The following is a 25229-nucleotide window of genomic DNA, read 5'->3' as shown; positions in this document are numbered from 1 at the left end:
TTTAAATAAATTTGAGTATTAAATTTGTAAATACGATTAATTCTAATTTTATGTTCATAACTTTATCAATTCGATGAAAAAAAAAAACCATTCCTAACTTCATTTGATGATAACAAAAAGTGTTGTGAATTTGGCTGTTTACCGCCAAAAGTTCATTGATAACATATTATGCATAATATTGCATAAACTTGACACAAAGGATAAAACTGATGAAAAATAATTTATTAGTTTTTGAAATACCTTTAAATAAAGAATAAAGAAAAAGATTTTCAAAATGAATCGTAGGTCCAAGAAACTTGTACTTGCTGCTATAAGTGTAAGTACTTTTTCATTATTACATATTATTATCTATGAATATAATAATGTTTGTCATCAACTTATTGTCATAAAAAAATGTTTTGTTTTTGTCAGTAACTACTGTACCTGTACAATATGACATAATAAATATAATTATTATGACCATTTTAAATTACATTAGCTAACATTGTAATATTCATATATTTATAATATAATATTGTATTTAATCAAAGCAAGAAGACTTAACTTTTAAAAATGTGTCAAGAAGACTGGACTATTCATCGAACAATGATAGTAGTCAGGTAACTAATGTACATTTTTATTGGAAACTATAAATCATTTTTAAAATAAAATGTATGATTATTACAGGCAAAAGTAACTTCATGGTTATTATCTAAAACAAATGTATTTAGTCAGCCAGCCAAACATCCTAAAAATGATGTAAGTACCTAATATTTGTAAAAGTTTATAAAACTATCTATAATAATTTTACAAATTTAATTTATTTTATTTAATACCTACCAAATTAAGTCAATATTAATACATTTTTTTTTAATGTATGTTAGGATGATTATCAAATGCTTGACTCTGAGATGCCATCAACAGATTTTATTAAAAATACCATTACACCAAAAGAAAATGTAAGAATAATATTAACTATAAAATAAAAATCATATCTATAATTTATTTTAAACTATTAATGTATGGGTAGGTACTCAACATACTACATACTATTTTATATTAAAGTTGATTTTATTATTTTATTTTGTTACTATGGTTTAAGAAATTTTTAATTTGTTTGAGTCATTTAATTATAAAAATGATTTTTTCTTAAAATTGTTATAAAGTATTACATTGTTTTTTTTTATTTTATTAGTATTACACTATCTAAAACTATTAATGTATGGGTAGGTACTCAACATACTACATACTATTTTATATTAAAGTTGATTTTATTATTTTATTTTGTTACTATGGTTTAAGATTTTAATTTGTTTGAGTCATTTAATTATAAAAATGATTTTTTCTTAAAATTGTTATAAAGTATTACCTACACTGTTTTTTTTTATTTTATTAGTATTATTACACTATCTAAAACTATTAATGTATGGGTAGGTACTCAACATACTACATACTATTTTATATTAAAGTTGATTTTATTATTTTATTTTGTTACTATGGTTTAAGATTTTAATTTGTTTGAGTCATTTATTTATAAAAATGATTTTTTCTTAAAATTGTTATAAAGTACCTATTATACTGTTTTTTTTTTATTTTATTAGTATTTCACTACCCAAAACTATTAATGTATGGGTAGGTACTCAACATACTACATACTATTTTATATTAAAGTTTATTTGATTTTATTGTTTTATTTTGTTACTATGGTTTAAGATTTTAATTTGTTTGAGTCATTAAATTATAAAAAATATTGTTATAATACATTACTAATAAAAAAATTGTAATAATACAATTTGTTTGTTCATATTTTTTTGTATCTGGTTAATATTAATAACATACAATATACTTGTATTTTTCAAACAATAAAATTTTCTTAATATTTATTAAATCTAGTATAGTGCGTTTTGAATTGATAATGATTCCATGTATTACAAAACGGACTATTGCCCGACTCAGTCCAAAACGTACTATGTGTTGGCAATAGTTCGTTTTGACACAAGAGGTAAATTTAAAACCTTGATTAATTAACTTAAAACTTGAAAAAGATAAATTTTGACAATTCAAAGTTATTTCTTTTCTTATAATATATTGATAAAAATCATCAATGTAAACTCACACATAGAATTTATACCAAAAACAGTTTTTCTTCTCTCCTGAAAAGTTTGAATTTTGGCAATAGTGCGTTTTGGAATGTCGCCCTTCAATTATAGAATTAATTTTCTAAATGCTATTTTTAACTCCAAACCGGTAATATTATTTTTAAAGCGAAATAATTATGTACATTGAATTAATTTATTATTTTATCATTATTTTACATATCAGTTCCTATTTATCACGCTAGTAGTTAGTAAATATATCTGGTATACAATTTTTTAATTTTTTAATACCAAATCAGTATCATGTATTTAATAATTGATTTGATTACCAAAATGCTTATATATTATAATATTTTTAACATTGTAAGCGCTTCAACCGCCTATAGAATATTTGAACTAAAATGCTTTTTACATTTACATGGATAACTATTTTTTATGTTGTTTATGTTTATTTATTTTTTGGTTGCAACCCACGACAATTGTTAAACATTGAATAATATTTTTAATTTTTTTTTATATAATAGAGAGTTTTTAATTGGTAGTTTTTTATAATTTGATATAACTTTAATAATTTTTATAATTTATCTATACAATTTTTACAAATGTATATATATATATATATATTTATATTACATTATAATTCAATTGTGGTATTATTTATATAGTTCAATTATTAGTCGTGCAATCATTTAATCAAGCTTGAATTTCTGATATAAATTATTTTTAAAGAAACCGATTTTGTTACCTAACCAAACAAGGTTGTTTTAAATGTACTTCTGTAATATATACCTACAAAAGGCGATTCCTTTTTACGGATTTTTCAGCCATAAATTCTTTGCATCATAATAATTAGTGCTAGCTCTCTCTTTAATATTGTAGTGATTCGCCTTATACATATCAAAATTCATCGCTCCACTCAGAATCTAAAATCTATAAATATTTCGGAGTACACATGCTAATTTTCGTAAATTTTTCTAGGTTCTCGCAAATTCCTATTCACATCGTCCGTCCTTGATATTAGAAAAACTAATATTAATGAGCTCAAATGCCAGTGGTCTTGGCCCTTAACTTAATATGGAGTGTATACTGTATATATAACCATTTAACATATTAATATTCGTTATAGTTGCAATTGATCAATTTAATGATTTACTAAAATTTAATAAAGTATCAATTATTGGCCACTAAATCATGTTTAAGGTATATTTTTAGCTCACTGATTATTCATTAAATATATAAATAATTATCTGTGAAACTCAGCATAAATACTTAAAATAATTTCTTAATTTATGTGTTAAAGTTTCACGGCCATTGTTGATTTACATGTACAAATTAACAATGGTCCATTCATTAAAAAGGCATGCATTAGTTGAAAAAATAAAGAAAATCTTTTTTTTAGATTGTTTATTTCTCTTTCTTTCTTTAATCTATCACTTATGCAGTTATGCTTATTTTACTACCTAATAAATGTGTAAAGACAACAAAACCATACTATTTACAGATTTATTATACCTAGTTCTCCGTTTTTATATTGTTACGTTAATAGCCATTACTCAATTGAATTGTAACAGAAAAATGCTACATTTTTGTGCAAAACATGATAGTTATAATTTTTAATTAGGTTTAGATACTGATATCGAATGTAACTATCTACACTCACTCAAATTAATGTTTCTTAATTTCTTGAGAATCGATATACTTAATTATGGTTTAGAAATACATTTACCATATTATTTGTAAACTGGTAGTATCTACAGTTTATTTAATACATCCATATTCTCTTTGACCGGATTCATATAATTTATTTTACTTAAATAAATCATATAATATTCATAGAGAGTCGTCGTTTTTAACCTGCTTCATATTTATGTACTCCTGGCATTTTGCAATTACATTAAATAATAGTATGAATATTTAATATACGTTATTAAATTTAGTTTAACCAAGAAATGCTTAAAGCACTTTAACTATCGTTAAATTATAAAAACCTATTTTTCATCAATGATTTTAATATACGGCATTGTGTATAGATATGCGCAATGTTCAAAAATATTTTTTCCTGCAAGTGACGGAAAAACTGCTTTATTGTTACTACCTCCTGGTATGTTTACCATATTTATTCCTATAAATTGGCCTTATTTTTATTCTTTTATTCGTTTTCAGATGGTTTATACTAACATGCCCGAAATTTGTTTTAAAAGACGTGTAATTATATAACATGCTACATCTTACACGTTTATTTTAATAGACGAAACAACCAGTTTTAATTTTAAAATCAATAATATTTATTTAAAATACTCTCGTACAGCGGCGTAGCCAGGATTTTTTTTCGGGGGAGGGGGGGCTGATCAATTTTTTACACAGCGGTGCATGAAGCTATAGAAAACTAACAAAATAAAGATGACAATTTAAAATTAGTAAAATACAATTTAAGACTTTTTGAGTGAATATTGTAGACCATTGAAATAATTTTTAAATTTTATTAACATTTCGGGGGGGGGGGGGGCTGCAGCCCTCTCAGCCCTCTCCCTGGCTACGCCTCTGCTCTCGTATAAAGTTTTAGGTAGGTAAAGTAATTGCAGTGTACATTGACAAACTATTGGATTCTCTTAATACATTTATTTTAATAATTAATGTGCGGTGGTTTTGTGTAAATGAACTACTCCGTTGGTTGTTTTTATTTATACCTCTAGTTTTGCCGTGTCGAACCACGTCAATAAAGACGATTATCAATAAAGTCTTCTTATCCATTACCCTCATCCGTTCATAACCACATTCCCAATCTTGAAATGTTGACATCTAAAACTAAAATTGTTTCGAAACCTTATTTGCGATCATAAATCACACCATACAATTGATTGCGGGACCGTTAACCTGCTTGTCCTATTCTATTGATCCAAGTGGGTTAAATGACCAAAAATTTTGTACAAACACTGTTGAAGGTTTACATTGACAGTGCAAACTTGAAAGCATACGAAAAACCATTTTTGGTGTGATTAACGATTTATGCTTGCAGTTTCGGCAAAAAATTATCCTGTATCATTTAAGTGCCGAAACTTTGCTGCTTTGAAACTTGATAATTAAATCAAAATATATCAATGAAAATGTATTCTGAACAATTTTCCGTCATATTTATTAATGAAAATAGTAAATCAAATGATTTATTATAAGGTCACATGAATGCAATTTTTTGTTAAAACGCAGTAAGGTAGGTACATGGACTGAGAATTTTGTTATACATTTCATATTCCAACAGCCATACTACTTCTAGGTTATTTATTTTATTTTCTGTTTTGCACGCATCTATAATAATATGAACTAGCTTCTATTGGAACGTATTCAAATGGTGGACAACAATGGGTGGTGGTTTATGGGTTATATAGTCGTAATTATTGAGCATCACGAATAAAACAAAATAATCATAATAGATATTGTTTAATAAATCATTTGTGTTTTCTTATTGAATTAAATTAAGTTTTCCGTTATATTATTGAATAAAAATAGGTGGGAAATTGATTATCGTATAGAAATATATTTTTATTTTACATTTTGTTCTGACTTTATTAGAATTGTTTTTCAATTCTTGGTTTCAATGGTATGCAAATAATGTTGCTCGTTGTCTATCTATTTACCGCGTCTTAATTTACCCTCAAGGTTTCGAACTTTAAGTGCTTACCTCTGTACACATTTGTTCAAGCTTTTCATTTATAAAGTTCCCTAAGTTTCTTACTGTTCTAAAGCTATTTGATTTCGCGGATGACCGTGGTCTTATGATTAAGTTGTTTTATTCCGTTTTCGTTCCTAATGCCACGTTTTACATATCGTCCTCTTAAACATTTCAAAATGAACTCCGTCAATACTCGTCAGTCGAACCTTTAAAGATATATATGAAATTATTTGTAAATTTTATTGCGTTTGTAATAATATTTCCGATTATTTTTATTGGGTACACCGTGCAATTATGGATATAGGACGGGAATGTAGGGAAAAAAAGCCATGGAAAAGAAATCCACAGAAAAAAAGGCCAAGAAAAAAAAGCCATGGGAAAAATAAGCCACGGAGAAAAAAGCCAAACTACAATAATTAAATATATATCAATTAAAATTAAAGTAGGTAATACCTAAGGTATTATTTAAAAACGGTTTACACATTATTGGTCATATTGTGTATATATATAGGTATATATATATATAATTATTAATACACAGGTTATATGTTATTATTTATTATTCATAGTAATAAATATATTTTAGATTCTAAACAGAATGTATTGATTTTATTAAACAAAAAGTTTAAATTAAATATATATATATATATATATATAAATTTATTTATTTCAAGATAATATTAATAATTTTATATATGAATACGGATAATACAGTATTATAAACTGTGTTAAAAATTTTAAATTAATTAACATATAACCTGTGTATTAATACTTTTATATAATATATATGTATACAATATGACCAATGTTAAAAATGTTTAATAATACTTTAAATTTTATTTTTTTCTATAATATTTAATATTATTATTATTTTTTATATATTTGACCACAATAATGTGTAAACAATTTTTAAATAATACCTAATTTAATACTTTAATTTTAATTGTTATAGGTATATTTAATTATTGTAATTTGACTTTTTTTCCGTGGCTTATTTTTCCCGTGGCTTTTTTTCCCTGGCTTTTTTTTTCTGACTACCATAGGACGGAGCTGTGTATATTTCTTCACAATTTCGATAGCATACTATTTTTCGAGACATTATATTCGTTGTCTGCAGCTATAAAAAATATGAAACATTAATGTACTTGTTATACGGTTATATTATACGAATAAAATAAAAACATATAATTTATAAAACTAAACACATATATAGTAGCACGTTGGACTGCAGTGCGAGTAGCAGTTGTGTCGTTATGACGGTAACTCGATGTTGTCCATAAACTCGCATAATAGTCGTCTCGTACATCGGTATAGATAATATACAGTAGGTACCTTCGTACTAAATTCCAATATCACATTGCACACCGTGCTGAACATATACAACGATATTAGTTTACACACTCCGATGAGATTTTGGTAATTTACTGAATGACTCAGACCGGCGAGTTTTATGCTGCAGCAGAATCAGTAGTATAATATTATGACATAATAGCACAACTTGCTCTGTATCGGCACGCTTTTCACCCCCCCCCCCCCCCCCCCCCCCCATAATCACTCACTCCCCCATCATCCGGCTAAACTGTCGGTGCACCTTTATAATGTGACGTCATATTATCTTATCGCTGCATGTATGGTATAGAATACACATCAATATAATAATTCTACTTACGAGTTGTATAATATTATAAATATTATTATTATTTTCATGGACGCGATTCGCCGTACGTCGTACCTACAGCGCACGCTTTAATCCATTAACACGTGTAACACGTTTATGATATGTAGATATAAGTTAGTTAGACAAGTAGGTAGACAGGTTAGGTTAGCTACCTATGTAATATATACGTGGCGGTGTAATGACATTTTTGTCAATCGTTCATTGTCACTTTTATGTGCGACGATAATACGATATATATACGCTGCTGTCATATCGCGCAGTGTATTCGCGTTTATATAGGTGTTTGTATATATATATATATATATATGTATTATATTTAATATATAGTATATGTATACCTATATATATGTATATAGGGAACTTGCCCCGACAGCCGTATAATACGCGTCGAATGCGTGGGAAGGGGGAGGGCTATAGGCGTGCTTGCGATGTCATCGCGTGTCATAATTTTACTCTTACGACGAGGGACTGAACTACCCCTGCTCGCGTGTTACTACCCCCGATCCAGCTCGATTCCTCTTCCTATACACTCTTCTTCACATTTATACAGAGCAGTATTAAAGTATACTATATACCTACATTACCCCCACCTATGAGCGAATCTCATAATACACATGCGATTATAATACCTATGATATTATACAAAGCAAATGTGCAACGGGCACGACTTCCGTCCCATTTATCTCGTGTGTACATACATGCGTATACATATGTACGAATTACACACTGTATCTCTTAACTGCGACGTATTTATATAGATTCTTCCGAGCAGCGCACCCTGCTGTAGAACGATCCGAAAGAATGGCTATACCGCTGCAGAGATGAGCGATTTTTTTCATATCCGGAAACCGATTTTCACGAGACAGTATATCAATAGTAGTGCTCTTAAAATATGTCCACGTGACACGACGATGTGCCATATTATAGTAACCGAATGATTGACTGAATTCCAAAGCGGTCACCTATAATATTATAATGCGCGTGTAATAATGTAATGATCTATGTGTATATAAATATTACTTTTTTTTTATTATTTAAATAAATAAGCCTGGGCGTCTATATGGCCTTTGGTATATACAATAAGGAGGTTTAAGGTTAACATTTTTTTAGGATATATACAGCATTTACAAATTATAAAAACAAGAACAGATTATAAACTATTTATAAAATTGGTTTTAATTAAAAAGCTTCCGACGTGATATTTGATACCCCAGCTTCTCGTTTGTCCGTTTCATAGAAACGGCATTCGGATACAATGCGTTTGATTGATAGGAGTGTACCGCAACTGGCGCATATTGGTGGGTCTTCTTGCTTCATCAAGTACTGATGTGTTAGCGACGTGTGTCCTATATACGTTTTATATTTATTTCGGTTTCCGTCTTCCTTGAGAAGTCCGGTGGAGGGGGCCATGTGTAGATGGTATTTTTGATTTCGTTTAGTTCCGAGGTACTTACCTTGTTTCCACGTCCTTAGCCATATATTATATAAATGTATAGATATAATATTATACAACATATTAGGTATTTGAAGATGAAATATTTATTATTTCAATAATACATTTCGCCGTTTCGGATTTCTGAAACGTTTGAAAACAAAGTAGTCGTCCCGTTTCAGTAAAATTTCCTAACCTACACAATAAAATAAATTTTCTTCACCATCACCGACTAGATTATATTGTCTATTATACCTGCTCTGCAGTATACGCCGATAAACACGTGCCCATATGTGCAGCCTATTATATAGTTAGACGCGCGTAATATTCCAATCTGTGATGGTGCAGGCGCCACGCACTTATACTACGTAGGTAATAATTAAATATTAATACCTAATATTTTTTTTATTTATTTTTTTAAATTATCCCGCGGCAACTAAGGCCATTGGGAAGGGGGTAGTACTGTAGGTTCTTATGGAACTGTGGGTTGGTTTTACACGTGGGTGAGAGTTTTGGCAGAATTTCTATTGGGGCACTCGTAGGTTTCTGCCATGCCCCGGAGTGGGGGATGACGGCACTTGTTCTCCGGACACCGTGACTTGCCCGGAGAAAAATGCCGCCCGATGGTCGAGGATCGAACCCGGTCCGGCTGAGCCACAGCCGAAGGCGGTAGACCACTCGGCCACCTCGTACCCCATCATACCTAATATTATATTACATCTACCAACTATATGAAACACAGCTCTTGCGTTTACGTCACACATACTGCAGGCACGTTCGAAGGTAGAGCAACGTCGTTTCAATATTATATCGTATAGAACCGAATAGACTGGATAGAATATTATTATAATGATGAGTGGCATACGATGCGTTTGATGCTGCAGATCTACAATATCATGTCTTCACAGAATACTGAGAGATTTCATTACAAGAGGTTGTCTAAGAGCATATAATAACAATAACAATAATAATAATAATAATAATAGGTAAAATATTACATTTTCGTCTGCAGCTTTCAGCGCGCAATCGAAAACACGCAATTCATTTTCACGGGATTATACGCTTATTTATTATGATTATGATTATTTTTTTCCCGTATACCATTCAGAAACATCATGACGTATAGCCGTATATGTTACCAGCGCCAGTAATTTATCGAAAGAATGCCAACAATATTTCGTGGCTCGCACGAGTATAATATAACATTTTATACCGCCTAGAGAATTCGTATAATAACGTTACACCATCCGCCTTTGTTGTATTATTTTAATCACGCATTAAATTTATTAATTCTAATAATTCTGTTACTTATTTGTTTTAACATCGATTTCATTAACCTAGTTCAATACTTTGATGTGTGTGTGTGTGTTGACATTTAAAACAACGTTATAAAATATATTTTTGTTCGTTTGCTTTATAATATTATGCTACAATATTGGCTAGAATAAAATTTAAAACTATATACTACATGTTATACGTCATAGTATACATACTTAGCTGTGTATATGACCACATGATAACTACCTAACCATTTATTTTATAGTGTATCGTAATTCGTAAAAAATATAACACCATATTACTCAAAATGTTGATAAACTTGTATGCAATTTATATCCATAAATTGACATACAATTATTAGCAAAATACTATTAAATATTATGTAGTAAAGCTTTGATATAATTTTGTCCCATAAACATGAAATGTATTATTAATACAATAATACTCATATTTAATTGTACAATAATATTAAAGAAAGCGATTTAGTGAATAAATATAATTTTATGTAGTGTAAATTTATTTTGTTGAATAGATATGTTGTTGTTCTATATAATTTGAAAACTATTAATAATAATAATAATAATAAAAATAGTCCGTAAAAAAAACGTTATTTTAAGAATTATATATGGATAAACCACATAAAGTAGGTCGTACAATATTAATTGTTTTATTCATGCTTTAAGTATTAACGAAATTTGTATTATTGACTTTCTGCGTAAATGTTTATTTTAAATATTTGATTGCAAATCTGAAAGGAAATATTCCGTTATTTGAAGCATTCATTTTTAAAACAATAGGTGAATACAATAACTATAATGGGATTATTTTAGCATTTATATGGTGGAAACAATTGACGGATAATATGCATATACTGTTCAGTGTTAATCATGAGATTTAAACATTTCAATGTAATCTGTACACAATACACATGATAGATAGGTACTTGCGATTTTAAATCATATATATCAATTAATTATTTATATATATATATTTATTGTAATATATCTGGATCCATTCCCAAATGTAATTTTATTTTTATATTATTTTCAGGTGATGGACGAGAGAAGCACGAAGCTTTTGACAATGAAAAAAATACGGAGATTGTTGATGTTCTTTTGTGTTCTACTTTTTGCCAATCGCAGTTCAATTTGTCACAGCAGCTTGCCCAAATACATCCAGAACTAACAATGCCAATGTTTTCAGGTTAGACATTTCTATAATCGTATTACTAGTGGGATTTAGTTTTGGCTGAAAATCTGTAGAAGCTTAGGTTTTGAAGAACAATTTAATGCGTTTGAGATTTTAGTATTTTGGAAACAACATCGAAGTATATTATAAGACATAATTAATTTTTAATGAATATTATTTTTTTTTTTACCAAAAGGAAATATTTTGTATTCCATCAAAAACTATTCTTTCAGAATTTCCTAATACAATAGAATTTATAATTAATAATATGATATTCATTATGTCAAAAACTTATATATACAATAAATCGGTAAAACTGATTCAGTCTTAATATGCAATTTTTTTTAAATGAATATAATAAAATACTACTGGTATAAGAGAAATATGAAGCTATTTTAAAGAAAAATGATTTATATTTCGAATTAATGATGTGTTATTAATAATTTTTAATCTACTATTAGAAACTTCGAATTGTACATTATTAAATCAGTATAAACATATTATATATTCAAACTAGGGTAGTTATGTGTGGGAAAAAAATTATTTGCACGTGTGACAAATATATTTGAACTAATGATTTATAATAAATTATAATTAACCTGTTAAGAAGGTGAACTGAAAAATTTAGTAATTATTCTCATCACAAACTGGAAAATTGGTAAGAAGTTTAAATTTCGTTTAGAGTTTTTCAGCAAAAGTAGAATATAAATATACAGTCTTGTTAAAGTCATTACAAATTAGATAAGTTTTTAGTCGTACGTGGACTAAGTAAATGATGGATTTTATTTTTATATGAACATTTTTTTGAATTTTTGAAACTTAAAAGTTTTAAAGCCTTAAGTTCCATTAAATTAAGTTTTATTTGGAAGTATTGTTTATGAATTTTTTTTTTAATTTTTTTGACACGTAATATTTCAAAAGATACTAAATTATATAGATACTTAAATATATTGTAGTATTATTTTTATTTTACATCTTACACATTATTATAATTCCCATTATCAAATATTAGGTATATCGGAAGCCCTCCACCCATAAGTCGCAAGATGTCCTTTTTGATCAAGACCAAACTTATTAATAGCCTATAATTTATTATGTTGTAATATGTGCATGTAAATAATGTATATAATAATTCTTCCTAAACATGTAAACTGTGTCAGCCAATGGCCTCCGCTGTCGAGGCTTATTTCTAATAAAAAAAAAATTCCCATTATAGCAAAAATGTGCATAACTTTTGTTATTCTAAATACTTCAAAACAATAACACAGCAATGGCAACCCTAAATTTAACTGTATGTATAATATTATCATAAGCAATATTATACTGTTCCGTCCAAATATTCGTATTTTTGCTTACAAGAATTTCACTTTTTATACAAACCTACATGATGTTTACATCACTCTCATCTCGAACCCGATTTTTTTCTAGGTATTGTTTAATATTATTTTTTTTCTAGGTATAATTTCTTGTTATTTATTTTATTAATTGATTAAATGATTTTCAAAAAAAAAAAATTATTTCGTCTGTGAAAAAAATTATTTTAAGGATGTATTATACGCGCTTACACCTCTCGTAATTATTCAAAATGTATTCAATCGCGCCTTAGAATAATGCCTATTTCCGTGCAGGCATGTAAGGCATTAAGGAATAATAATAATTTTACTAAAATGTTTTGATTTAAAAACCAAGCTCAGTTGTGATTTCACAACAATACACTCATATTTGATTTGAAAAGGAATGCTTATTCGTCACAATAATAATACAGAGCTGTCCAAAACATAACACTGACATTATAATACACATTCATTACACATAGTATATATATTTTAATTTAATGTGTCACTTTTAAAATTAATTTCAATAGAATTCGTACCCGCATAATAATACTATAATATAACATTTCAACACACATATTTTTTAAAACTTAATTTCATTGTTATAATAATATGTATGTATATATTTTTAAATTTTTTTTTTAACGCTGTATATTAGTTTTCTTCGAAATTGTTGTAATTTAGAACCAAAACGTGGTTTAAGTAACTCATCAACTTTATAGTTTTAACTTAAAAGTATGGAGTACATTAACAACTAATTAGTATACCAATTACTATAAACATGATAATTCCTATCTTAGCTGTTTTTTCGACATACTATACCCATGTTATAATTAAACGCTTAATTAATATATATTTATATGTATTATTTTTATATTTAGTATATTTATACAATTAATTATAGTGCTATACATTTAAAGCTATAACACCAATTATATCTATATGCAAATTAAATTCTGTGGACATAGTACAACTAAAAATTAAAAATCATTATTACTAATGATAAAAAACTTTTTACCAACATTTTTTCAAATTATTTTTATTCTTATGATTCACATAATAAATAAACTTTAAAATGCTTTGACTGTTTAAAATTCCCCGCAGGCTGCAATATCACAATATTATTACAGAGTTTACGTGCTGTTAAAATTTAAATATCGCTGAGGAATGTTACTACTGACAGTTCATTTTAATGTAGCTACGCGTATAACACTATATTATAAGAGGAAAACGGAATAATTTTGCACATTGGTTAATGAAGAACATTTTAAACATCTATACATACAACTTTAATGTTGGAAAACATACTTGAAATGAATTGTAAGCACTTGGTGTGATGGTAGGTAGTTAATATTATTGACTACATAGGTAATTAATCAGTACATTCTATACTTATTGTGGGGCTCTATATATAATTAAAAATAGGTGCGTATGCTTTGTGATAATTTAAACAACTATGTGTGTCACAAAAAAAAAAAAAAAATGCTGGATTACAATTTTTGTGGCCAGATGCAATGCTAAAGTTAAGCTAATCTCCGTTTATAATCCAACTAAAAGTTCGAAAGTAATTTTTTTTATGTAAACAAAAAATTAAATATTAAAACATTTGTTTGCTTTATTACTTTTATTTACTTCACTTTAAGGTATAAATTTAGTTATCTTTGTCTTTTTAAAACAGTTTTGCGTTTTATAACTATTTTTCATTTTTAAAATATTGTTGAGTGAAAAATATATAGCTTAAATAAGTAGGTACCTTATTTTTGTTATATGATACAACTAACAGCTTTTAGATGCCTTGAAGTTTATTTTTTAGTATTTTATTTGAGTTATATAATTATTATAATAAATCATCTATACTATAAAATATTACTATGATATATTACATTTATACACATTTTATGATTTGAAGATACTGAGGAGAACGATTGGTCTATACAATGACGTATTTTTAAAAATCTTTCTATAACAGGAAAATGCTTTAATTTTAAATATTGATGAGATGTCTAATAGTCTAGTTGAAATTCAGATCTAGTAAGTACCTACTTTGGGAAGTCAAAAGTTAAAAATTGAAAAACTAAAAGAAAAAATTATGAAAAGAATCACAGAGCTTGGTATATCACAAAAATAAGCGCTTATTTTCAGCTCTCAAGTCGTTTACAACTACTCATCCCTTATCTGACGTGGTGATATTTAATTTAATACAGTAATCTCAACACATCAGCTTCACCTAAAATATTTCTATATTCTCTAAAAATCAACGTTTATCTTTTTATTCAGTTTTCTTTTTCTTATTTCTATTGCTATTACACAATGTTGTGTCAGGCCTCAGCTCATATGCATCATCCACTTTAGCATATACTAACTATAACAGTTAACCAACAAAAACTAAAAATAAGATGACACCACAACATTTATATATAAATATAATATTCAAATATTGTTCTGATTTCAGTTTTAACATTTATCAAAACATATCGAATTCATCCAATAGTTCATTAATTGGTGTTATTTTAAAGCATAACGGTTAATCATGTAAAGACAAATGTAAATGTGATGTCTCAAATATAATATGATGCTGTTATTTAATTATTTTAATTAAACATTCTATTAAAAGTGAATTCATCGCTTGTTCGATTCATGTATAAATGTATAACTATTTAATAAGAAATAACTAAGGCAAATTAAAATTTAACATAATGCGTGAATATTTTAAATTTCACAGATAGACATAAAAATTGTTTTATTTTAGATACACGTGGTCCCATATACGTTATAATAAAGTAAAGCAATTTAAGTTGCAGGATGATGTATACATAACATGTTTTAACTTTAAAGTATATGTAATATAAGTTATATGTATAAGAGGTACCTAGCTGTATGGCACTATAAAATGACGTCATTAAAATTATGATAAAAAAAATGGTTGGGTTTTCTGCATTATAACGGTGTCATATTCGCTATCCCTAGCCATTTTTGTAACTTGGTATTTAAATTACCCTTTTAACCTTTTTTGAAAATTTGAAAAATTGTTTTTAACTTTTTTTATGTTTACATTTAATTGATCGAAAATTCCTTTTAAATTACACTTTGAGTTTGTGAAAACCGTACCTATATAACTATTGTTTTTCTCAAACATCTAAACAATAAATATAAATATTGTTATTGGTAGGTATTAAAAGAAAAATATTAATTATAAAAAATATTGTTTTATTGGTACGAACTAAACACATATCTATCCAGTGCAGCCAGTGCAGGTTATTGGTTAAAATGTTACTTTTTAGAAAACACATTTTTTTAATTATATTATATAATGCATGCCATTAATTTTATATATTTTTATCATTGACCTATTATGTCCAAATTTTCTTTTTAAATTGAATTATTATTATTTATTTCTGTACTGTGTTTTTCTTAAATCAATCTATTTTTTCTATCCAAAATACATTTTACATAATGTATATAGATAATTGTGTATATTGAGTAGTGTTTTGCTATTTTTTCCAGTTTACCTTTATGTCTATTTATGGCTATATTATATATTTTATTATCTCAAATAAGGTTATAGCGTATTTAAAATTTTCTTACTTACTTAATTATTTACAATGATATGTTTATCACCAAATTATTAGTATTTAGGGAAAATAAATTCCATGAAAAATGAAATTTCTATGTAGAAGAATATGAATGAGATGAGATGAGATGGTTGTATATAATATTAAATATAGTCGTAAAGATTATCGTTCATCATTTAAAAGTTTTTATTTTTAGAGTCATTACTTTTATAAAGTTTAGAGTTTTGTTTGAATCATATTTGATACTTTTTTATGGCTTGATCAAACATTGAGATGAGCCATTTCCTCAAAATGATTCGTATTTTATATTTCTATGTGTTTCTTGCAACACTCAATTTAATAATATATTTTCTTCATGGAATGACCCGTCGTTCAACTTATATAATGATAATACTTTTTATTTTGAAGAAAATCTATTTATTGAATGTCGTAAATAAAGATTTTGAAAATGATTGAAGTGAAAAGCTCTAATGTCACGTATTATATTTTCATATTTTATTAATTATTTTTGTGATTAAAAAAGCGGGTAAGTCGTGGATGTCGCTCTGCTGTACAGTGGGTTACAAGTGGGTTATTACTGTAATGGATGGAATTAAATTTGAATCCAATGATATATCGTTGTATACGATAAACGATTCTGAGCGGAGAAGGTTTATCTGTCTAGGATATATTATATATTATTAAAAATTTTCAAATCTTAGATTTAAAAATAAAAACTTTTATGAATTTCTATCTAAGATAATTTGAACATTGTCGTGATTTTTACGTATTTAGTCTAAATTTGAACTTTAAATGCTAATAAAAACAAATCGTGCCAATATATTTTTAATATTTTTCAACTGATATTGTAACAATGTGTTAGGTATCCTGAATTAAATTTTCAAGCTTTTCTACCCAACAAATAAATTTTTATCGATAATAATTTTAAAAAACTAATAATGATCGAAAATTGCATACGCCTATGAATAGTTCAACTTAAGTCGAATTTTTTTGAAAATTGCATGGTGGATAGAATATACTTATATAGACGTTCGGTGAAAATTTCATGCTATGGTCATTTGTTTTAAAGTTACATTAAAAAACTAAAATCGATTTTGTTGAAAACTGATTGTGCGTAATAATCCCCGTTTTTCCCTTAATTTTTAGTTTGTTTATCCCGATTATTTTGAATAATATTGAGAATATTTTACTTTTACCCCCCAAAGTACCAACTAGATTTACATTCTGATCGAACGAGTTACTGAAGTCAAAAAACGAAGCACTGTTACTGCCTCTGATGAATTATTTATCGTTTAATTAATTATAAACACAAAATGTAAATTAATAAAATTATTATACATATAATATTATAATAATACATTTTATTTACATAAAATGGGAACTAAAACGTTTATTATTTGCAAATTCTTAGAACTTTTGTAATGTTGTCAATATTAAACCATATCAATAAAATAATGTGTATATATACACTTTAATTCCTTAATGAACCTTGCTACACTAATTGTATGCAATCGTTTTTTATTCCTGCTATTATATTAATTGATTTCAGCACTCGATCATTTTGATGAAATTATGTATTTATTAATAATACATTTCTAAAGCGAATTATTCATTTAATTATTTTAATACGAGTACAGTTTTTACTTTTTTTCATACTATGATATTAATATTAATTATATTGTTTTTGGGATAAAACTCGTTTTATACGTGAAATCAATAAACAAATCAGTGCAAATAGTGTATAATATAACGCTCAAAAAATTACATACTTATATATATACACAAACATTGCTTATAAATATTATTGTTGTTATATGTATTATTAAAATTCAGAAATAATGATTAAAAATATTTTGGAGTTATTTTTAAACTTAATTAACGGTATGTTTAGTTTATGAATTATGCTACATTTAACAAATTATGTTCGTCATCTTAAATTATTATAGGGTAAATATATACATATACTTAAATAATTATTATTCTCGGCCATAATTAACTTAAAATATAAACTAATTATCCTTTCAATTATAAATAATTCAATAATTTACTGTTAAAAATAAAGAAAAAAACAATTAGTTATGTTGTCATTATCCTCGCACTATTATAAATATATAAATTGAGTCGAAAATATTGTCTACTTCAGATGTAGCAAGTTTTTTTTATTTATATTGTTTTAATTATATTTTAATGAAAATACTGCAAACATAGCTATATGTGTGACTTATAAATACTGAATAATTTACACTGCTGCTTTTTTTCCATAGAGTACTTTTTTGACTGTGGCACAACAAAGCTGTTACTGATATGTTATAAATTAAGATTAAATAATGCATTATTTAGTATTTTTGATAGGCATATAGGTATTATATTTAAATGTATCATGTGATTCCTATTGCACTAAAACATAATATGTATAATATAATTATTTAAAAATGTTTGTATTATTTTATAACAGAGATTTTATGCTTTTATTGTTGTCTTCGACTGTTTGAAATGAATACCATTTAATTTCTATCGTGTTTGTGATTTTTCTTTTTAAAAATAATTAAATAAAATGTTGTCAAATTATTTTTAGAATCACACTTTTCTGTCGGTTGTCACTACTGCAAAGTGCTTTCCCAATTATACATTTATTCCTGTCACTATAAATATGTTATTAAATTTGCCTACTCTACTTTTTTAACGTGTATAATATACATATATATATATATATTGTAATTATACTTTTTTAATAAATAAATAAAAAAGCATGGTTAAAACCCCGTTAAATGGTATAAGACGTGTTTGTTTAAAAAAAAAAACGAGTATGATAATGGTCTGATAAGAATTAAAATTGTTTACAAACCATTAGTGTACTTGATCTGTCCGAAGTTTATATTAAATTGTTTTAATGTGTATAAAATACAGTTCAAAATATAAAAATACTATAATAACTTAAGCTCATAATTTACCTTAAGCATGAATACAAATATAGGTGAGAAGTGAAAATATTGTTTATGTACTTACGTATTCGTATAATAGAAATTACAGTTCCAAAATATCATAAATAAAACATGAATTTATAACCAAAATCTTGTGATTTAATTATGTATTCAAATGGCGTTGTCACTGATTTTAGTTTATGAGTAGAGCGAAGAAGATAGGTTTATTAGTTTTGCTCACTTGTATTGTTTGATATGATTTGTTATTCAGCATTTATTTATTTTTGTTTTGCAACTAAATATTTTAACGGTTAGAATTTTAATTAGATAAATATTGTAAGAAAGTTTATAACCTCTTCAAAATTGGCACTTTTATTTTCTAAAATATTTAATATTTGTCGGTACCACTAATAAATAATAATATCATATCATAAATTACTTTTTATAATCCCTCTTTACACCATATTATATTATTGTAAATATGAACAAAGAATAATTGTCGCTGGGTACGTCTTGTGTTATTGAAAAGTTTGTTTATAAGTAAATAATTTTTAAATAAAAATATCGCATTAAAATATTTGTCAACCTAAAGTGTACTAACAGTTAAATAAAAAGAAATGATCATAAAAAATGCGCATAAGTATTAAAATGTTTGAAATATATCAGTTGCATTACTAAAAGCAGTAGTTAATAAGTGACTAATAGATAAAATCGTCGGAAGTATGTATATTTTGTACTTCTCCAAATACCAACCCTTCCTTCAGAGATTTTCTTCCGTTACATTCTATTCTACTACCGAGTAATTCTACTTTTATTTTTTCGGCCACAAATCGTCTATCCATATTCTTATTTACAGGTTCCCTAGTTACTTTTTCGTATTATTATATATATTTTAGGTATATATTATAATTAAAATATACTAAGTATAACACTTCTATGGTTGATGATTATATCATATAATAAAATGATAACAAATGTGAACGATTTTGATTGGTTGCGCAATTTTGCCCTCGAGACATTCGTTTATATATAAATGTCTAATGTCTATAAGTATTTTTAGAAGTTTCGTGTAGGCATGTATAATATTTTTTCTGTACATATGATACACCATAGTTAAGCTAATTACACGCATGTATACTGATTAATGGTTAATATAATATGTATATTTTATACTCGTTAAATGCGGTTTAAATAACACTTATACTTATACCAACGATTTATATAGTCAAACAATTTTAGATTGTATACTAAAGAAAATCTTCTTCCATAGCATAAATTTAAGTCTTACCAGACTAGGTTTTTAAAAATCATAAAACCCTTACTGGCCTACTACTAAAATACGCTGCCAAATACAAAGCCTTGCGGCTTACGTGTGGTGGCCTAATCGCATAGCTACAAACTTCATTAAAGTATACAGTACAGTAGCATACACACTATATTATTATACTAGTAAGATATATATATATATATATATCCATAAAATACCAACAACAAATAAGAACTTAACTTTGCTCTAAAATCCCTAATATTAGATTGATCATTTATTGAATAACCTTGGAATACTGGGATACCAAATTCGTATTACATTGTATTGTCAGAATGTCTTAGACGGGTAACAAGTATTATATCATTATTCATTCGTACACTGAGAGGAAATGTCATAATGAAAATAAATTAAAAATGTGTGTTGTTTTATTTCGGCATGTTTTTTAGTCAAGATTAAACTGCTTTGCGTAGTAAACAAGATTTTATGTCATACCCACATGTTATAACTTTGTCTTACAATAGAGAAAATGTTACGTTCAGAATAATCATAATTTGCTTTAAAATTAAAATATCAAAAATCAACATACAAACTTGTTTTATTAATCCTCATCTAATATTCTTTCCTTAAAGTTAGAAAAGTGGTCAATTCGTTCTAGTATTAAAATCAACAATACAGGATAACATGGATTATTATGAACGTAAAATTGCTATATTGTAGTAGTTACACGGAGGCGTCATATGCAGGCGTAATGTCCGCTTAAAAATATGTATTAATGTATTTTAATAATAACTCTTAAACATGCATAAACGAGTTAATAGTCTCGAATTTCTTTAAGTATTTGAGGCACGTCAACGATTGAAACGTATATACTTATAATTTATATACTTCAAAAAAAGTGTTCTTAAAATAATATAAATGTGGTATACTTTAACGTCGTTTTTTTTTTTTACACGCTCTTCAATCATTTTAAAATCGATTGTGCAATTTATAAACCATTACCTTTATTACTCTTTCATTTCCCAATAAATTTACACTCGATTCAATTATTTTTGCAAATATTCACCAATAAAAAAAATATAAATGATTATTATTTCTTATAAATGTATATTTTTTTTTATTATCATTGACTTATAAAAATATAGGCAGGTTTACCATTTATTATTACTCGTATATGAATATAAATAATAATTTATAAAATTCATGTTTTACTCTTTAAGATAATGTTTTATAACAATTCAAGTGTTGTTAATTTATTACATAAGAAACACTGTCGCTTTGAGTAAATTTTCGTGTGTACTACATTGTTAGGTATTGTAGCAAATTATATAAAACATATTAATTTAATAGTCGCCCGATTATCGGATACAATAATAAAAATCCGTCGAAAATAGCAATCCTCCCTCTCCTTTATTGGGGCCATTAATAATAAGTCATACCGGGCCCGGTTAGTTCTTTATAAATGCACTGTACGATATTTTTTTTTTTTACCATTATGATTTAATCTACTGACATATTATATGGCCCAATGGTGTGTTTTTACAGTTAACACCTACCAAACCGATTATTTGAAAATTAGACATTTATGTGGCCCTGTCAAAGTATAATTTTCGAATACACTTTGATAGGGCAGTATAAAATGTGTTTTCACCCCTCTGATAAATACCTGAACTGACTTAGTAACGAACTTATAGGTTTGATCATTGTCTGTCTGCATGGTTTATAGTTTTTACGATATTTTAATTTTTAAGCGAGCATGATGAGTAGGCATATATAAGATATTACAATTTAAAAATGCTTATAATTTAACCGGAAATCAAAAAATATCATAATTTAACCACTTATTCAAAACATAGATATCGTGTCCTTAATCTAAAATTTGATATAATAAGTGTGGTGAATGAAAATCATTAAATTTATCCGGCCGACTTCGAATTTGCTACAAAGTAACTCAAGTAACTGTATTATGTAACAGACGTGTGATCATTAATACTATGCTAGATTTAAAGGTCTGTATGTTTGTGGCTTTTAATACCCAAACGTGTATTTTCAATCAAATTTAACAGGATGATAAGTATCAGATAAAATAATATGTGCCTTAAAGGTTGACAGTTTGACACAATCGATTTTGTGTGGTTTTCCGGTCATTTTTATAGTGTAGTCTCTACAGTCTACACTGTAGTAATATGTATTGGAAATATTTAAAATGTTTGTATTTTATTGCTATTAATCACGATGTTCACAGAAAAAAAATAGTAATAATAATGATATTTTTAACGTTTGTCTTATTATATTTTGAGTAAAGAGAGTCATAGTTGGTATTTATTTCCTATTTATGCTTTTTTATATCTTTCATATTTTTATTTTCGCTGGATAAGTCGTAATACTCTAACCGATAGTTCTGACATATTTGTTGACATTTGGTATGACATTAACGCTGCAAAAATCATAATATAGTATATTAAATTCCATACCTTAAGTTAATTTACTAATATAGATATTGGATTAATCGTGTTTTTTTAAATCTCAAATCTGATTTATTTATTTTATTATAATGTAGATAATTATGATCATTTGTACACTTAATACGGTTCTATTTCAATGTCTGCATATAATTCGCATATTCAAAATGAATTTTCTATCTTTTATATTTTTAATATAATTTTAATAAATTGACTGTTATTTTTTGATTCTGATTTATACTAATTTTGTAATTTTGTCATTGTAAAATGTATCAGTTTTAATTGTTAAGTTCATTATCAAACATCTAAACATAGATTTATAAATTAAATCTTTTTTTTACTCGCTCTGCTAAACCCATTTTGTAACTTACATAATATTCTTTTAACAATTTTTAATATTTAATATTTTTACTTGTTTCATAATCCTGATTTTAGGTGATAATATTTTAATTCAGTATAAAAAACTACAAGAGATCAAACATATTATGATCTGTATTTTGTGTATCATTTAACTTTTACTCTTTGATAAGGCCTATAAACTTATACTTTTGATATTAAAAATATTGTATGCTAAGTAAACCACGAATATTTGTGTTTGAATGTTCATAAGCAATCCAATTTATAACGAAATACTTTGCAAGTATACATTTTTTAAGAAAATTGAACATCAGTAGGAATAATAATATTTTGCCTCAACAATAATTCAAAAGAAATATGACAATTTTATTCAGAAATTCATAAAACTCGCGTAGTGTAAAATATCATAAATTTAACAAATATTGACGGTCGGAAAAAATCCATATCAAATAAGTAATAATAACATGAAATTAATGTGGCTTATGATGGAAAAGAGCGATGCAGTTGACTGCAACATGGATACTGTAAAGAGACCGAGCGTGTGATGGGTACATCGTGGAGGAGTCAATATTTATTGCGTTTATTATTATTATAAATATGAAAGCAACAATAAATCATCGCACTTAAAAATAATTCTCAGTGAATATGCTCGGTTTTCCACAATATTTTTAGAATTTAAATGCATTTAAAAATAATTTATGGTTGTAAATTTTTGAATTTAGTAAACACAATAATATGAGTAAAACTCATTACTTAAATAACATTATATAGTATTACAATTTTAATTCTTAATAATATAGAAAACCGCCCATTTAACGTAAATTATTATTAATTATATTTAAACATCATTTTGTTAGTTTTAGTTTTTACTTTCTTACTAACTTTAAATAATTGCATACGTTTTTTGGATAATTAAATATAATTATCAAGATAAAAAAAAATGTTTATTGGAATAAGTATAGGGGATTAATGTTTAAAATTATTTGTATATTTACTTATTTTGGCATAGTTTAAGTTGATTACGATTTTTAATGAAAATATGCAACTAGTACATCGGAAAGAAAAACCCAGGAAAGAGGCTCGGCTGTTTAGTATGTTTCAAGTGATTAATGTGGTAGAAAAAGCTTAAAACAAATACTTTGAAAATGTGATCATTATATATATAATAATATTACTATACGTAATACAAAATAGTTTCAAGTATTTGTGGTTAATATTGATTGAATCATAACTAAATATCTGTAGCCGTTTGAGAATAATTAATTATTATTTTAAATTTAAATGTCTAATTTGAACTACAATTTCCATTAAAGAATTGAGTGTGTTATACAATTTTGATTATTATACTTCTATAAGACAAGTTTATAAGGGACTTTATTATATTTATAAATATATATTCTCAATCGCTTTTAAAAATGAAAATTACTTACGTTTAATAAAAAATGTCAGAAGAATTTATAGAGACCTTATTGTATTACATTTTCAAAATGTTTGACTCAGAAAAAAATTGATGTATTATGTAAACATTCTCGTTTTTAGCTGTTTTTATTACTTTTTTCCTAATTATTTTAATAAGTACTAAAAATTTCCAAAGTGAAGGTTAAATTATTATTTTTTGATTATAAGCGTGATGTTGGAAAAAACGTATTAAAACTTTAAAAGAACAATGTAAAATTACACAAGAATCTTAAATGTATTCTGACTGTTGTGTTTATATATTACTATATATTAATATTAAAATAATTTATAACTCCATTAAAATTTTTGTTTCACAGAAATAACGTGTAGATTCCAAACAGCAAGACCGGAAGTTCGGCAGTTGCTGTTGCATTATTTAGTTCCTTGGTTACACAATATGGAATTAGTGGATCCAAACGTGCCTCCTCCAAATCCGTTATCGTATTTTCAGGTACTTGCCTTCTATAATATAGGTACATTAGTATATAGTAATATTGTTATTCAACCCTTCATAGAATAATGGCTAACAGTAAACGACAACTG

The 25229-nt window shown here is 26.3% G+C and overlaps 1 protein-coding gene across 4 annotated transcripts in view; it reads left to right on the top strand.

The window, feature by feature from the left end:
- Positions 1-25229, top strand: part of LOC107162620 (microtubule binding protein furry) — a 108566-nt gene that overhangs the window by 36030 nt on the left and 47307 nt on the right. For all 4 annotated transcript variants that reach the window (XM_015509600.2, XM_015509601.2, XM_089229298.1 and 1 more), the window contains 2 exons: positions 11181-11333; positions 25004-25137. In XM_015509600.2, coding sequence (XP_015365086.2) covers positions 11181-11333; positions 25004-25137 — 287 coding nt within the window. The remainder of the gene's footprint in view (positions 1-11180; positions 11334-25003; positions 25138-25229) is intronic.

The sequence above is a fragment of the Diuraphis noxia genome, unplaced genomic scaffold, assembly GCF_037042655.1.
Source record: "Diuraphis noxia isolate RWA-SAM2 unplaced genomic scaffold, SU_Dnox_SAM2 contig0005, whole genome shotgun sequence".
Taxonomy (NCBI): Eukaryota; Metazoa; Arthropoda; class Insecta; order Hemiptera; family Aphididae; genus Diuraphis; species Diuraphis noxia.
Note: the sequence above shows the minus strand (reverse complement) of the source record. Positions and strands in the feature narration are given on the sequence as shown.